This window comes from Carassius carassius, chromosome 42 (assembly GCF_963082965.1).
Source record: "Carassius carassius chromosome 42, fCarCar2.1, whole genome shotgun sequence".
Taxonomy (NCBI): domain Eukaryota; kingdom Metazoa; phylum Chordata; class Actinopteri; order Cypriniformes; family Cyprinidae; genus Carassius; species Carassius carassius.
Genome location: NC_081796.1, coordinates 11872956 through 11889865, shown reverse-complemented (window position 1 = coordinate 11889865; position 16910 = coordinate 11872956). Strand labels below are relative to the sequence as shown.

Here is a 16910-nt window from a genome sequence, read left to right as displayed (position 1 = left end):
AATTAATTCTTTGTGAACAAGTTATAATACACTCAAAGTGTAACTATTCATTGTGCGTCTCAAGGCAAGAGGAAGCAGATGGTATTTCCTAGGGTAAAAGTTAACAGTACAGTTATTAAAACATCTTTCAAGCCCGTTATTGGTGCATTCTTTGTCCTAGAATTTTTTTTTTTTTTCTGATTGTTAAGGGTCTATTTTTGGCAAAAATGTTAACAGGCTGCAGAACAGGATCTTTGAAAGACATCTGTGTAAATATGCCTCAGTGCAAAAAATTGCAGGAGTGCATTTCATGTAGACATGCAAATCTGCTTCTACTACCCCAAACAAGCATCGATCAATCTGACAGTCCCACTGGGGTAACGGCGAGATTGTAGAAAAAAATACTAATAATAATTATATAATGATAAAGTACTAGTACTAGTTAGACTCTCGTTGTCAAAAAACCAAGACATTGTACTGCAAATGAAAGGAAAATGTGCATCTTCCACTTTGTTTTTTTTTTTTTCATTCCTAGATTCATTCATCTTCTGTTTCCATCTGCTCATTCTCAGCCTCTTCAATGACATCTAACTCTGTCCTGGAGGTGACTTCATTCATCGGGGAAGAGTTGTCCTCCACAACCATTTCTGCTTCTGGGGTTTTCTTCTGAAAACAGACCGCATTTCAGAATAGATACGAAGCGTTTAAAGATCAAAAGGCATATTTTGGTAACACTTTATATTAGGGATCACTATTCATTATGACTAGTTGCTTATTAGCGTGCATATTACTAGCATATTGGCTGGTAATAAATACTTATAAAGAACATAATAGCCTTATTCTGCATAACCATATTCTAGATCACTTAACCCTAAACACAATTATTACAACAACAACTATCTTCCTATCAATTAACAGAAAATTTGGATTTCACTGAGGGAAAACTCATAGTTAATAGCGAATATGTGTAATCTAAAGTATTTGTAATTCTAAAGTAATTGTTCTAGTATTAAGAGAATCGCAAAATCCACACACAAATATAACCATCTTGTTGAAATTTTTAACTTGAATGCGTTAGGCGTCCAGTGTCATCTGCTTTTAGATATTTTAGTCCGTTATGCTGCTTGATGTTGCAGACTGACTTGTTATTATCATAAACATGTAAACAGCAAACAGCATTATGTTTACTGCACTTATTCTTTTGGTTATTTATGTATAGAGCCTGATGAATCTGAAGTCTTGCCCATTCACAGAAAATAGCTTACTTTCACACTGAAAAATAGGGTAGATATGACACTAGCTTTAATAGTTTTGCAGAACCGTTGACTTCTGCAGTCCGATGGCTCCTCACCTGTTTTCGGTATACGTAACAGGCAGCCACTGCGACCATGGTGGACTCCCCCATGAATCCTGCTAATAAAGACCCCACTCCCAGTGTGGCACCATGCACTCTGCACATAGACAAAACCCTCAACATGGTAAATGTGATTTCAAAATAATACCAACTGAATTTAATGCTGTACAGTTGAAGCGCAGTGTTGCTATGATCAAAACACCCATTAAATAACTACTTTCTGAGCTTATATTAAAAGTTGCTGCAGCAGTCTGCATTAGCTGAGGAGCGGAGTCATAATTCATTCACAAAATGCAGACAGGGATTTGAAATGGTTTATTTTTAGACTCACTAAAAATTCCGAGGCAGCATGAGAGCTAATTACTTCACAGATCACATACTGAGCAGAGAAGTACATTCAGAAGATATTTAAAAGAGATGTATTTAGCATATTTGTATATTCCTCCTGTATACTACTAACCCCATGTACGGCAGCACTAGAAGGCTGGTGATGAGCACAGCGATGCGCAGGACTGAACTAGGTGCCAGCACACAAGTTCTCTTCAACGTCATTAACCAGCCTGTCAGATGAGCTCGAACTGTAACTGATAGCAACACAGACACAAGGTCACATAGATATAATGCACTGTAAATCATATAAAGTCATATGAAAGAAAATATTTATGGTACCAGGCACAGGGAAGAAGGAAAAGACTCTCAGTGGAATGATACAGAGATGTGCAAAGGCCATGTCCACCCCAATGACATCCACCAGGATGCGTTCAGAAACATGAGGGGTCCAGAATACAATGAAACACATCTGGAAAACAGACACAGGTATATATATATATATATACAGAGTTCTGGCATGACAATCTGATGGTGCAGTCTGATAGATGTCTCTCCTGTATTGGTAGCCAATGAGCTCGCTGCTCAGCATTCAAATATGACTACAGCTTGCCAAAGAAGTGCAGCTTGTTTCAGAAAACCTCCACCTTCCCCAGCTCCACCTATAGATCTGCTACGAGGTGATTCATGTATGTTATATTTACAGCAGCATATTCGTACATGCTCACAGCAGCATGTTGTGGATTTACTGGCAGTAGCAAGTCTCGGTACTTGCTCTGCCATAGGAAGCAGCAGCAGCATAGCAGATTTATTCCACAAAGAACAAATACATTGACATTGTCATGTTCATTACATACCAATCCCTCTGAGAGTTGTCATGATAGAAATATATATATATATATATATATATATATATATATATATATATATATATATATATATATATATATGGTTATGGACAGATGATCAATGCAAATATCAGCTCATGTTTTTACGCAGCAAACACATAGAGCTGTAAATGAGAAAGAAGTTAAATGTGCCTTCTAAAAATTAAGACGGTAATATTTATTTTAAGTTTTAAACTGACATAATTTATATGCTTGATTTATCCCTTAAAAAAACGTATAAAGGCTGAAATTCTGTTGTATAGGATTTTTTTTTTGTTGTGAAAATCTGTATCTGAACTATAAATCATATAATTTTATGGCTCAATAGTGTATGTTACTATAGACAACACCATTCATACGGTGTTCATTTTCCTTGTGCAGCTCTTAAAATGGGTCATAAATTGCCTTAATTAATTTTTTTTAATTCTGCTGATACCCTGGAAATAGGGAAATAAAATGCCTTCTTTCATATTTGTTGAAAAGTGTGTATTGAAAATATGTTTGATTGACATTTAAACTCCTATCTGATTTTCTAAATTTAAAAAAAGAAACTGAAATGTGTATGTATAAATATATATATATATATATATATATATATATATATATATATATATATATATAGTATGCTTATTTGAGATGTGCACCATCATATTCATTTATGGAATGATATTGCGGACTTTATTCAAAAGGCATTGCAAATTGTATTTGCAATTGCGTTTTCAATTTGTGGAAGCATAAAATGTGACATAATCCAAACGCAAATGCAAATCGCGCATTACCATTTTCATTTTCGATTAAGTGAACGCACAAGGTAAACACAAGCCACAAGTTAACATGGTCACATTTCCTTGATTCAGCAGCTAGGAGTCCTGTCTTGAATCTAGACATCTGGTGCTGATTCAGTGTAGCTTGGTAGCTCAGTGGTTAGTGACTGTCATCTCTCACGGCATACTGTCTTTTAGCGCGTGTTCGAAACCCGGGCCAACACTGACGTTCTTTATTTTTTTGTTTATCCTACTAACTTCAGCTGCTGATTTCGGACTTGCATCCTCAGTAGTTCAGACTTTGTGCATTCGACTCGGGAGTGTGATGTCTACAAGGACGCAGGTCCGGTAATTCTGCAAACAGCAGCGTACTTGATAACATGTCAGCTCGCCTTGACTACTGCAATTTTCCTCACTGTATGATTGCCCGTTTGGCGGCTGAAGTTAGTAGGATAAACAAAAAAAAATAAAGAACGTCTGTGTTGGCCCGGGTTTCGAACACGCGCTAAAAGACAGTATGCCGTGAGAGATGACAGTCACTAACCACTGAGCTACCAAGATACACTGAATTAGCACCAGATGTCTAGATTCAACACAGGACTCTTTACATCGTGCAGCTGCTGAATCAAGGAAATGTGACCGTGTTAACTTGTGGCCTGTGTTTACCTATTATGAAAATAAACAATAGCAGAACACTGACTACATTTTATGGTTCATGATGTTAAAGAACATTTCATAACGTCTCAGACAACTGTACATTTGTGGCTACTGTGGCTTAATTATAAACACTATCGTTAACTCATATTTACCCTAGTAAAAACATGGTACATTTTAGTACGATCGTCACTTCCCAATGCAAACACGCCCAATAAAATGGCCCCACCCCTGTCACTTGATTGACAGGTTTCCGTGTAGACGTTGGAAATTCAAATGCAAAAGGTATTGCGATTCCATTTGAGTTTTGGCAGTTTACATGCACAGTGCAGAGAGAGTGAAAAGGCAAATGTGGTAATTAATATTGCTATTTAAATATGACAGGCTCATAGCTTGTAAGATATGGGAAACACAATTGCAAACAGACTTTGCATTTCCATTTTAAATTTGGCAGACACTGTGCATTCACTTAATCGAAAATGAAAATGGTAATGCGCGATTTGCATTTGCGTTTGGATTATGTCACATTTTATGCGTCCACAAATTGAAAACGCAATTGCAAATACAATTTGCAATTCCTTTTGAATAAAGTCCGCAATATCATTCCATATTCATTACGTCTAGTATATCTTATCCTTAATCTTGGATGTGCCAGTCAGTTTTGACTGTGTCTTTGTTATGAGATCCTTCAAATTCCAGCAAGACCAGATTATGTAATTGTCTCACGCTTGATGCCCTGCCTACAGACATTCCTCTTTTCTGGAACAATAGAGTCTGACAAAGGCCTAGCATGCCTGTTTACAGCGATCCTCCACATCTGACCAAGTTAAAGGCCATGGGCTTGAGTCATCTTATGTACACTTGGATTTGACCTTCACTGCTTACTCATCACCACAGGCCAAGCCACAAACACTTTAGTACTTTTATTTTTTTTTCTCTGCCTTCTATACTGAAATCCAAACCAATCTTACTGAATGGACTGGTGATGGATGTGTGGAGGGATGTTTCTGCACTGTCAAAAACAATAAAATGTGTAATGTGACAAGGACCAGCACATCAGTGCATACTCAACCTGAGCTATAAAGACAAACATGCAAACATTGTGAGTTGATCTGTTGTTTTCTCCACTGTCATTATGAAACAAAAGCAGGAAAGCTGCCAAAGATCCTCAGGCTGTTTTGAGACTGTCTTCAGGCTCTTCAGGTGGCACAGGTGTTAACATCTCCATTCACAAAAGTGGGTGTGTAAGATCTACCCACATATTTTTCTTAATTAACATTTTTTTCATTCCTCTTATCCAGCTCTAACCCTAATCAAACACACCTGAGTTTGCAAATCAGTGTCTTCAGGATCATTTGAGAATCACAGGTAGGTTTGTTTGATTAGGGTTGGAGCTAAACTCTGCAAAAAAAATGGATCTCGTTAGCCAGATTTGAGGATCACTACTCTAACCCATAATTACACAACACACACCTATAAATCATGTGAAAGGAATAAAAAAACAAATGGTAAAATCTGCAATCTGTCCAACCAAGCCTGTCAGTTTCTTTTTTTCTGAGAATTGCTTTCCAACATGGATACATTGTTTATTCTCATTGCATCTTAAAAAAGTAATAATAATTTTGATTTTACATAATCTTTTGTCTGTGATAAAGTAAAATTTTCACCATATGCCTGACATCTGCTTTCCAACCAACCTGCTGGTGTTTTGAGACACAAATCGCTGGACTTGCAGTACATAAATTGTGACTCATTTTAACCTGTTGTTTTTTAATTTTTTTTTGTTTTGTCTGCAGGTCTTGAGATCCGAAAACGACAAGTAAACAGAAGAAAAATGGGTTTACGACCAACGTGGGAACTGAAAACAGTGTTTACTGGTTGTATGGAATGTGAAAAATGCACGCTGTTTTCATGTGCAGGAGAGAATCCATGTTTTATGTTGGAACTTGAGCAGCTCATCTGAAGAGACTCAGACTTGACATACCAATTGAAATGCAAAACATTATGAAAATATCCTCTGAGTAGGCCTACATGTAATTCAGGTTCAGTATTTGTTTTGTTTTTGTTAGTTGTTTTTTTAAGCAGTGACCACTGTGCCGTGATATTGAGCACTTTAGTGTATATATATATATATATATATATATATATATATATATTATATATATATATATATATATATATATATATATATATATATATATATATATATATATATATATATATATATATATATATATATATTTGTAATGACTAATTCAAAGATTAATAGATCTTACCGTTAAGGAGAGGAGAAAACAGCAAAGTGTGAACCTCTTGATATGTGATTTGGTGACAGTCAGACCACTGGCTAACTTATTAGTAGGGTTATTCTGTTAAAAAAAGAAATACAGATAATATTGTTTATCTTCCAAGTAATACAGCTTAAGGTAATAAAGCTAAGCCATTATGCTAAAAATTATAGCGAATAAAAAATTAAAGAATTAATTGAAAAATAAGACAATGTAATACATTCAATGCATACTTAAAAAACTAATTTGGCACCATCCATCAAGCCATCGAAAACGAGAAAGATGTTTTCACACTCACTACACAACTATGTGCATCAGCAAAAACGACTCACATTGAATCCGAAACATGTTAGTCTGACAGTTGGAGGTCTTTGAATGATACATAATTATCTGGAAGACGAGGCATTTTATTGTGAAATCTAGCCATAGGGTGTTGACTAAAAAACATTCCAAAGCCTCAGGACAAACCAAACTAAAAAAAGCTACTAAGGTTTTACATAAATATCTTACCAAACAACAAAAGAGAATAATATACATTAAGAAGTTGGATAGGACCTATAGTTACATACACATTCTTTATTTATTTTTGTCTGTAAAAAAAAAACATGTGACATTCATGATGGTTGCCAGGGTGCTGCTATGCAATTGCTAGTCAAAACCTTCACCTACCTTATCGAAAGCTGGATAGATGGCACGCATTTCTGTTAACCACCCATAGGGCATATGACCAACCGGATATGTTGCTGTGAGTACTGCTACCGCCTAGCAAACACAAACTATTTGGTTAGAACTGGCTGCTGTGTGTTGTAGTGCATACTGTAATTCACCAGTACTCACTTCAGTTGATGTGGCGCTGCCTTTGAGATCCCGAGAGACAAACAGATTGACAATGGGCCTGCTGATGCGCTGAGTGGCCAAAATGAGGGCAAGTGGCCACCAGAAATTAAGCATCTTCTTTATGGTGATATCGCCCTGGAAGTGACCAAAAGTACTCTGAATATAGGAAGCAACTTTCTGATCTGTCTGCAAAAATCTTTTTGATAAACATACTCCCTGTTCGAGGCTGCTTGACTCAGGAATGTTGTCATGGACATTACAGTAGTAACCCAGTCCCACGATAGTGAACCGCACCAGAGCTCCCATGTACAGAGACAGAATGGGAATAAGAAGAGGCTCTAAACATTCCAGATTACTCTGGAGAAGAATCGCCACTAATATTATCTGCAGGCGAACAGAAGAGTCAAGAATCAATTAAAAAATGGGCAAGTTTAAGTACGTTTCAAGGCATGACCTGCACAAATATTTATGTATCCAATAGTTAAAAAAGAGATACACTGTTGCTGCTACATGCTATGCAAATCTGCAATGCAAAATGAGTGCTCAAAATAGCCCTTTGGCAAGTAGCACATTTACATAAAAAAATAATAAATACTGCCAGATTTGCATATACATGATGTGCCAAAAGATGTATTTTAAACTATTTAATATTAGTTTAATTAAATAATGTTGGTTAAGTAGTATTATTGATAATCTTTATTTTTAAGCTACGCTACATTACATTAAAATGTTTCAATGCCATGTCTTATTTTTTGTTTTGTTTTTGTGTTGTGCGTATTTTGCTGTCGTATTACATTTTTGTTTTTACAATTACCCATTTTTTAAACTAATGTCATATTTGAACTTTTACTTATTTATACTACCATTCAAAAGTTTGGTCAGTACATAATTTTTTAAAATGAATAGCCTACTTAAGAATGCATTAAAATGTACAGTAAAGACATTAATAATGTTACAAAAGAATTTAACAACAACTTAAGCAAACGTTTTTCAAAATGAATAACAGTAATGTTTCTTGAGCACTAAATCAGCATATTAGAATGATTTTGGAAGAATCATATGACACTGACGACTGAAGTAATGGATGATAAATATTTTACTGTTTTAGCTATCAAAGGAATAAATTATATTTTATTTAGCTTCAAATTAAAGCAGTTTACAGTGAGAGAACTTTAGAGACAAAGGCTGCGTTTACACTTGGCATTAACATGCGATCACCGTTATCTGATGAAGCAGATCGGATCATCAGTCAATCAGAACACGATGCGTTTACACTTGGCAACATCAGCTGACTTCTCTATCTAGATAACCTTTCGGATCTGTCTTTCCCACGCAGTATTTAAATAAGCCTGCATACCTGAAGTATGGGTTTTCTGCTGAAAAGCATTTTCAGTCGCGGGACATTCTGCAAATCTAAGACAATTGTAGGAGTGTAACTAGTGCTCCACATGGGTGTTCAATGTCTTTCTTCGGACAGTTTGCAAGACAGGGGGTGGGGTTTTGTGTGACATCCAACCGGCTGGATTGAGTTTACAATTCACTGAGATCTGATCACAATGCGTCCTTGACTTCTTCTGGACCAGGACACGCTGATCTTATAAAATTATGATTAGAAGCACATTTACGCTTGTCTTTTCAATGTGTATGTGGACAATATCCGAAAACAGGTTGCATGTCAATGCCAAGTGTAAACGCAGCCAAAATTGCCCTTCTTTTGCTGTTAATTATTTATTATAATATCTATGGTATTCGAATTATAATAACTCATTTGTATGAAATGACAAGGGTGCTTTAACACTAACACTTTTGGTGCGCACCCGGATTCAACTGACATCAGAATTCGGTTCATTTGGATATTGTGAACGCTGTCTTCCGAACTCGGGTGTGCACCCGTGTGTTTACACTCGATTCCTGATGAGCGTGACTGACGTGCTGCAAACAGAGTGCTGTATATATATATATTTTTCTGTTCGCCTTTAGTGTGCTTTGTAGACAAAACGAATGGTTAAAAAACGAAAATATATAAAAGTGCAGAGAGAAATGTTATGCACTTGCCGCCTTCTCCTGCTGTTACTAAGCAAGGGGGTAAACAGCTGCTGGCTTGATGATGCGAATGAAATGCGGTTCGGTTCCAAATAAAATATGAACCCAGTCCAGTGTGGGCAGGGGAGGAAGGAGCAATCGCACTCAGCTTCAGACCAAGCAAGCGAACCAAGTGTGAAAGCACCCTTAATATTAAACTTTGCATTTAAATTAATTCAGCTGTATACATATTGTATAAATAATTTTTTATATATAAAAGCTAAAACGACTAAACGTATGTGTTTTCTTTTGAGCTCTGTAAATATGAAAGTAGTAATAGAAAAATATCACCCCCTTCAAAATAATCACATTTTGTTGATTCACACATTTTGAAGATGGAAACAGTTTTTGTTTTATCCAGCTGTATTTACTCAGTGCAACTTATCATCCAACTGACAGATTAAACATCAACATACCAGTAAAAAAAAAAAAAAAAAACACCTTGTTGAACCACCTTTTGCTTTAATTCTAGCCTTTAGTCTGTTGGGATTTGTCTCTGCTAATTTTACACATCTAGACTTTTGCAGAACTACACAAAATTCAGTTAAAATTCATGGTGACTGTTTGTGCAGTCTTCAAGTCCTCAGAATTTCAATGGGGTTTAAGTCTGGGCTCTGACTAGACCATGCAATAACATTCACCTTTTTCTCCTTCAAAAACTGTGTGGTTAGTTTTGCTGTGTGCTTTGGGTCATTGTCATGTTGGAAGGTAAAAACCTTCTTCTCATTGGTGACTTTCTGGCAGAGGGCAGCAGATTTTCCTCAAAAATTTCAATCCGTGTCAATCCATGTTAATTTATACCGCGAACAATGCGCTATCACTTTAATTCAGCGCGTGCAGCACAGCAAAAATAGACTCGTAACGTAAACGATCGCTGCACTGCTGCAGATGCACTGCTCCTGGAACGCACAGACCATAAATCCAACGCAACGCAATGCAACGCAACCGTGTGCAGCGTGAACGCTGGAATCCGTTAACATGGGTGCGTAAAAAAACACGCAACGCATACGCACTGCAGATGGAGTATGTGTGAAACAGGCGTAACAAGTGCTCCAGTCCCTGCTGCAGAGGAACACTGTATAACAGGATATTACCACCTCCATGCTTCACTTTAGGAATGGTGTTATTTGGATGGTGAGCTGTACTGGATGTCCGCCATATATATTATTTGGTGTCAAGAACAAATAATTTAATTTTAGTCTCATCTGCCACAGAATCTTCAAGGTGTGTTTCTATGTTGTAAGGAGGGTCTATGTTGTACCAAATACCTTATACTTCTTAATAATAAACTTTACTATGCTTCTAGGCATTGATAAAGCCATTGAGATCTTTTACATGCAAAATTTTTGGTTCAATCTGACTCATTCTGATTGATGAATCTTAATGTAGTGTTTACATGAACGCTAAATTAAGTGATTGGGTTGATGTGTGCGCAAATAAACAAATAAATAAACCATGAAGGAGAGCGGTTATTATGTGCAAACAATGAGAAACTATATTCTGCAGTGTGAGCATATAAAAATAAAAGTTAATTCATTTTCTCTGCCTCTCTTATGATAAGATACTTAATAAACGTTTAACGTTTAAATATCAGACCAAAATTTTTTAATTAAAAAATTCAGTACAACACTTTTTTTTTTCAATTGTGTCACAAGGGGTGATGACAGGAACTTAGCATACAAACATTTATAGAGTTTACAACCTGTGCAACAACATCAGAGATGGAGGCAGATCCCACTAGCAGGCTGTGCTTGTGCTTCAGGAGGATTCCAGCATGAATCCATGCCTTTGGAGCAAAATCAAATTAGGACAAATTAAAAAAGTATGCACCATTCTGTTTTGATTATTTCTGCAGTGTGCATACTCTGTTTTATCTGCCTGCATGGAATACCACATGAAAACTATACTATAATAAAATTGCCAACAATTGCAGTATACACAATATAGTACTCAACATTCTCTATACCACAATGCAATGCACTCAATGTGACCCTCCGTTTGCATTTTATAATTAAAAAAGTAATATTAGCTGCCATTTTTACACTTCCTGTTACACCTCTGATTGCAGGATTAACTGTATTTTTACACGAATCAAACAAATCATTATCTTCGCATAGCCCATGCTATTTCATTAAATAACTGTCTGTAAGCAAATTATGCAGAAAAAATGATCCCAATTCTAATCCAAACAATGATCTTGAATCTCATATTAAAGTTATAATATGAAGTTCATACTCACCATAGCATCTAATAATGGAAATACTGCGAGGTACAGGAATGCCTTTCTCGTCTTGTTTCCTACTGAATCATCCACATGGTGGAGCTTATTTATGATGTAGTAGCCCAGATCTGTGTAAGCTGGAGACATGTGACAGTTTTTAATAAAGGCTTTCCATTGACGAAACCTAGTAATCTAGAAACTGTATTCACAGGACAGACACACCTATTAGGATGTGGAGGATGATGGCAATGACCCCAGCCACAACCATACAGAGAACCGCCTTGGTTCTCTCCTTCTTACTGTTGACAAACACGAGTCCCACATTTTTGAAGTCGCTCATGGGTCCAGTGAAGAACTTCATAAGCGAGTATGCCAGACCATAACTGGCCAACATCTCAACCCTGTCCTCTTTCACAGAAGCGATGCCCCTGTTTAGTGCCTGAATCAGGCATGAGAAAGAGAAAGGGTACATTTCATTCCTGTGTGTGTGTGTACATGTACAACGACAGCTCAAAAATTAAGAGAACATCTAATTATCACAGTATAACACCAGACAATTAAACAGGCAAAGGAAGCAGAAGTGATTTTGAATCAGTTTTATCTTCTTTAGTGCAAATGACAACAGGTGCAAGACAATAAAAAGGAAATGGTTTTGCAGGTGGTGGTCACAGACAATTGCCCTCTTCTTGTCCTTCCTGACTTAAGTTAGCTTATTGTTGTCTTTTCTTTGGAAAATTATGTATTTTATGTATATAAATTATCGACACAAGCTGTATTATTGATAATATAAATTCCTGGAAATAATACTTAACCTTTTCAAATCCATTTATTATTAGTAGTGCGTCAGCCACCCAAAAATTGCAAATTCTGTCAATTTTATCACAAACTACAAACAAATAATGTGTTTTAATGCTTTTTAGATCATTGTATTCACCTCATCTCAAGCGGTGAATCAATCATCTTTTCCTCTTTTCTACTAGTTATAGCACTAAATAAACATTAATGAATATCAGGCATGTTGACAAAAATCTGAACAATTTAATAAAATTAATGTAATCAAGTCTCATGTAATTGATCAATCAATGGTTTGGAAAAAAAATAAAATAGGTCAATAAAATACCTTCATCGGTGTTACAGTCTTAACAAAACATTTACCTGAGAAAACCCAACAATGTATCTTTGCCAACATTGTACATACTTTGGACTTTATTATTATTTGGCCATGGTGGTGCAGGATTGCATGTAGTTAAAAGAAATGCAGTTCTACAGCAGTTATGGCAGCAATATAACTAATAATAATATAAATAATATAATAATATAACTAATGCCCACAAGAAATTGTGGAGGAAATTCCGGGAGTCGGGAGACAGGCTGCTACACAAGGAGAGCAGGACAGCGATTGGACCAGTATCTGCTCCTTTGTGCAAGAAGGAACAGCAGGAGCACAGCCTTCTGAAATGACCTCCAGCTGGCTACTTGTGTGCATGTTTTTGAGCCACTGTCAAATCTTATGTGGCCTCATGTGGCAAGAGTGTGTAGGCAGCTCCTGGATAACGAGGGCATTGAATGACCCTCACATTCCCCAGACTTGGATTCAACTGAGAACCTCTGGTATGTTATGTATTGGAACATCCAAATCTGCTAATTAGCACGACAGACTGTCCAGGAGCTTAGTGATGCCCTGATCCATGTCTGGGAGGAGATCCTGCAGGAAACAATTCACTATCTCACCAGGAGCATGCCCAGCCATTATCAGGAGTGCATACTGCAGACACATACGGCCAAAAAAAAAATACAGACTTAAGTTGCCATAATGAAATTCATTCAAGTTGGTTCAGTCTGTAACTTTTTACTTTGATTTTCAGTGTGATTTTGAATCAAGCCCTCAATGGGTTAATGTTTTTGGCTTACACTGACTATTGTCACAATTTTGTTCTCAACAAATTACACAGTGTAATACTTTGATTTCTTTCGTAATCAAGATTCAATTTGAGAATCTTGTGTTCCCTTAAGTTTTTGAGCAGTGTATATATAAAAACTCAAATTTTATTGTAACTCATGGAAAACAGTTTCTGTTCAGTTTTATCTGTGTAGCTGCCTATAGCGGAGCAAGAACAAAAGAGATAATGAGTGCTGCTATAAATACACTCACACGTTAGTTACATAAGACTAATCCTTACCCCGTCTACTCCTCGCTCAAATGAACACACACAGGTACTTTATAAGACTGTCACTTTGCTAACACTAAAGGACACAAACCTAGACACATGGTTAAGTTCAATGTGTACCACAGACTGAAAGAGCAAAAATAAAATATTGCCTGAAACTATTTATCAAACCCAACTTGGTTGAGCTTTGCACCCAAATGAACTTGATGAACCGTCCTTTGATTGCTAACCATTCAGTGTATATCTGCAGAACGTCTTGATAGCATAAAAATAATATCCTCTAATACTGAATGCCTGGGCCATCTTTAAAAAATTCCAGAGATTATCTACACAGTCTTTCAGTTAAATATGGCCCACTGTAAATTACTGTATGACAAGAAGCATCTAGTTGTGGCATCTATATAATCAAAGACATAACAGAGCTCCTAACATGCCTTTCCACATATTTCCATGGTGGTTTAACAGTAGTGACATTGTACAAGGACAGTTTGTGTCATTTATGGACCTAACAACAGGTTCAAAATGATGTTATCACAGGGTTAACTGTAGTTTGAAAAGGGTAAAGATTATGCATAATGTATGTATGTATGCAAGTTTGTATGTACGTATATATATATATGCATGTATATTTTTGTGCACTATGTATTTGTTGTTACCTGAATTTTCTTTTGTAATCAATGCATGTAAAAAACACACCCCTTAAAGATAAAAGTCGGTCTTGACCCCATACTTCACTTAGGGAATCTACTGTAACTGGTTTTTATTCTAAGCACAAGTATTTCCTCTGACTCAATAACCAGATCGTAACCTGTATTTTAGAGTGTTTTACTTTAAGAAAGAGTGGCAGTCTTGGTAACGTTATGCAAATGGAATACTCATACACAGAGATGACGCTCTTGAGAAATGACTTATTAAATTAAATTTATGCATTTAGCAGACGCTTTTATCCAAAGTGACTTATACAGTGCATTTAGGGTATCAATTTTTACCTAACATGTGTTACCAGGGAATCAAACCCCCAACCTTGTGCTTAATAGCGCAGTGCTCTACCAATTGAGCTACAGGAACACTAAAAATGATTTAAAGCCCATTGCATTCAGAGAAATTCAATCAATAATTTAAAGCAAATGGTTATCCATGCAGTAAGTGCCAAATGATTCCTGACAAAAGGCATCTGGACAACATGTCAATTTGGTTAATAATTTGGCTGATGCTTCAAAGCAACTTAAACTTATGGGAGGCCTGGGCTAGTTGTCACACTTTTAAACAAGTTCATATTTATCATGGTATGTTTTTAAGTCAAAGAAAAATAGACTTGAAACCAGCTGCATTTAGGGAAATTCTAGACTTTCAAAATTCTAGATTGTAAGCTATTCAGCTAAAGTACCAAGGACAAAACAATTAATAATACAAATGTACAAGATAACAAAGGCTACAAGAACAACAAAACAACCAACACAGATCAACTTTGAAAACCTACTCCGGAAACAAGGACACGTCACGGATCAAACCTAGCAAGATTCGAACCTAAAACCTTTAGACTAGTACACCGCTATGCCATGCCACCCTAAGATTAATGATCAGTAGCTACTAACCCTGTAGGCTACTCAACCTGACATCCATGCCTTACGAAAATTAACCATGGTTTTACTACAAATAAAACCAAAAAACCATGGTTACTATAGTTAAACCATGGTAACCACAAATTAACCATGGTTTTGCTATATTAACCATGGTTTAACCATGGTATTTGTAGTAAATCTGTGGTTATACAAATGGTAGTCAACACGCCAAAAAACCATGGGTTACTACAGTTTTACTATAATAAAACCATGGTTATTTAAACACGCCCGACGTGTATATTCAAACATTTCACTGGTGTTCGTGCCAAAAAAGCGGTCAAAATATGAGAGTGTTCAGGTTCAAAGACATCATAACTCACCTGTTCTCCGAAGTCGATGGCTATATTAGTAATGGCTAGCGGCAGCAGAAAGCGAATAAGAGGCCAGTAAGCACTGCGTGATAGACAGTCCATCATGACAAATTATGACAATAATGTTTAAGGCATTCGTCCGTGTCGGTTTGCACCTAAGAGTCGCTTAATGGTTTGCGGATTCCAGCTGCCTGAAGTAAAACTGGAAAACTGGAGACCTTGTCATTCCCAGTGCTTCCGATGAGAAGGTCATCCAGACATTTCGCATTATATCATTATGTCAGTCACCCGCGAATCAAATCTCACTGACACGAAGTGCTGAAGCAGGAAACCGCTGAAATTCAGCATTTTGGTGTCTAACAGGCTGAAGTGCTTTCGGCCGTATGTTCTCTCCAGTGTGTGCTATTTATTCTCGTGCAGAACACACGTGGGGTGTCACAACATCAAGCCCTTCTCCCTTCTCCAGCTGTTCGCGTCAGTCTGCTGGGATGGAACCAAAAATGATGAGGATTGATTCATTGTTTCTTATGGAACATCAGTTTGTCTTCGTCTTAACACAATGTTATTATAATATCAACGGAATAATGGTTTATAATGTCAACGGAAATGGTTTAATAAGTTAAAATGAAAAGTTATGTGTATATTATTTTTAATCTCTGCTTCCATCTTCTGGATGTTATGTGGAGAGACAGACTGGGGCAACTCATAGACAACTATAAATCAACCTGCCATCCCAAGTGTAAGCAAACACAGCCTAGATGTTCTAATGAAGGTTTTCAGTACCTTCAACATTTTCATAAAATATCATAGAAGTGAATTAATGCATAGTCCCCTTATTACAGCATTTGCAAGTATGTGCTGCACAAGATCCTGGGCCCTATGCATAGGCAGTCCTAATGGGCCCCCCTCCCCTTGAAAATATATATTCCAGACTTTTCAAGGGCCCTCTCTTCCTTTGGGGCCCTGGTAATCAGTACTGGTTTTACCCCCAGTCCGACGCCCCTGTATGCAAGTTTAAAGGGGTGGTTGATTGAAATTTCACTGTTTTAACATTAGTTAGTTTGTAATAAAGCTGTTTGTGCATAAACAATGTGAAAAATAAATTAAACGAAGCATTAACACATGTTACACTGCACCCCATAAACACAATTAAGCCTATGAAAAAAACAAACAAACAAACAGTCAACCACCCCTTTAAAGAAATGGGTATTTAATTTAGATTTAAACTGTCAGAATGTGTGTGCATCCCGAACAATGCTAGGTAGATTGTTCCAGGTTGGGCCCGCAGTTGATTTTGATATTCTAGGTATTATCAAATGGGTGGATTTTTGAGATCGCACATGTGAAGGATTATAATGTGATAAGAGCTCGCTCAAATACTGAGGAGCTAAAATCATTCAGAGCTTTATAAGAAAT

At 36.7% G+C, this 16910-nt stretch overlaps 1 protein-coding gene across 1 annotated transcript; it reads right to left on the bottom strand.

Moving 5' to 3' along the window:
* Window positions 1-162: 162 nt before the first annotated feature.
* On the bottom strand, window positions 163-15949 carry LOC132124332 (progressive ankylosis protein homolog B-like). The gene is made up of 12 exons (XM_059535328.1): window positions 15504-15949; window positions 11616-11832; window positions 11412-11530; window positions 10875-10958; window positions 7304-7474; window positions 7091-7225; window positions 6923-7015; window positions 6242-6334; window positions 2003-2132; window positions 1794-1917; window positions 1331-1430; window positions 163-645 (listed from the first exon to the last, which is right to left on the bottom strand). Exons 1-12 carry the CDS (start codon window positions 15597-15599, stop codon window positions 517-519), a joined length of 1491 nt encoding a protein of 496 aa, XP_059391311.1. The 5' UTR covers window positions 15600-15949; the 3' UTR covers window positions 163-516.
* Between the last annotated feature and the right edge of the window lie 961 nt (window positions 15950-16910).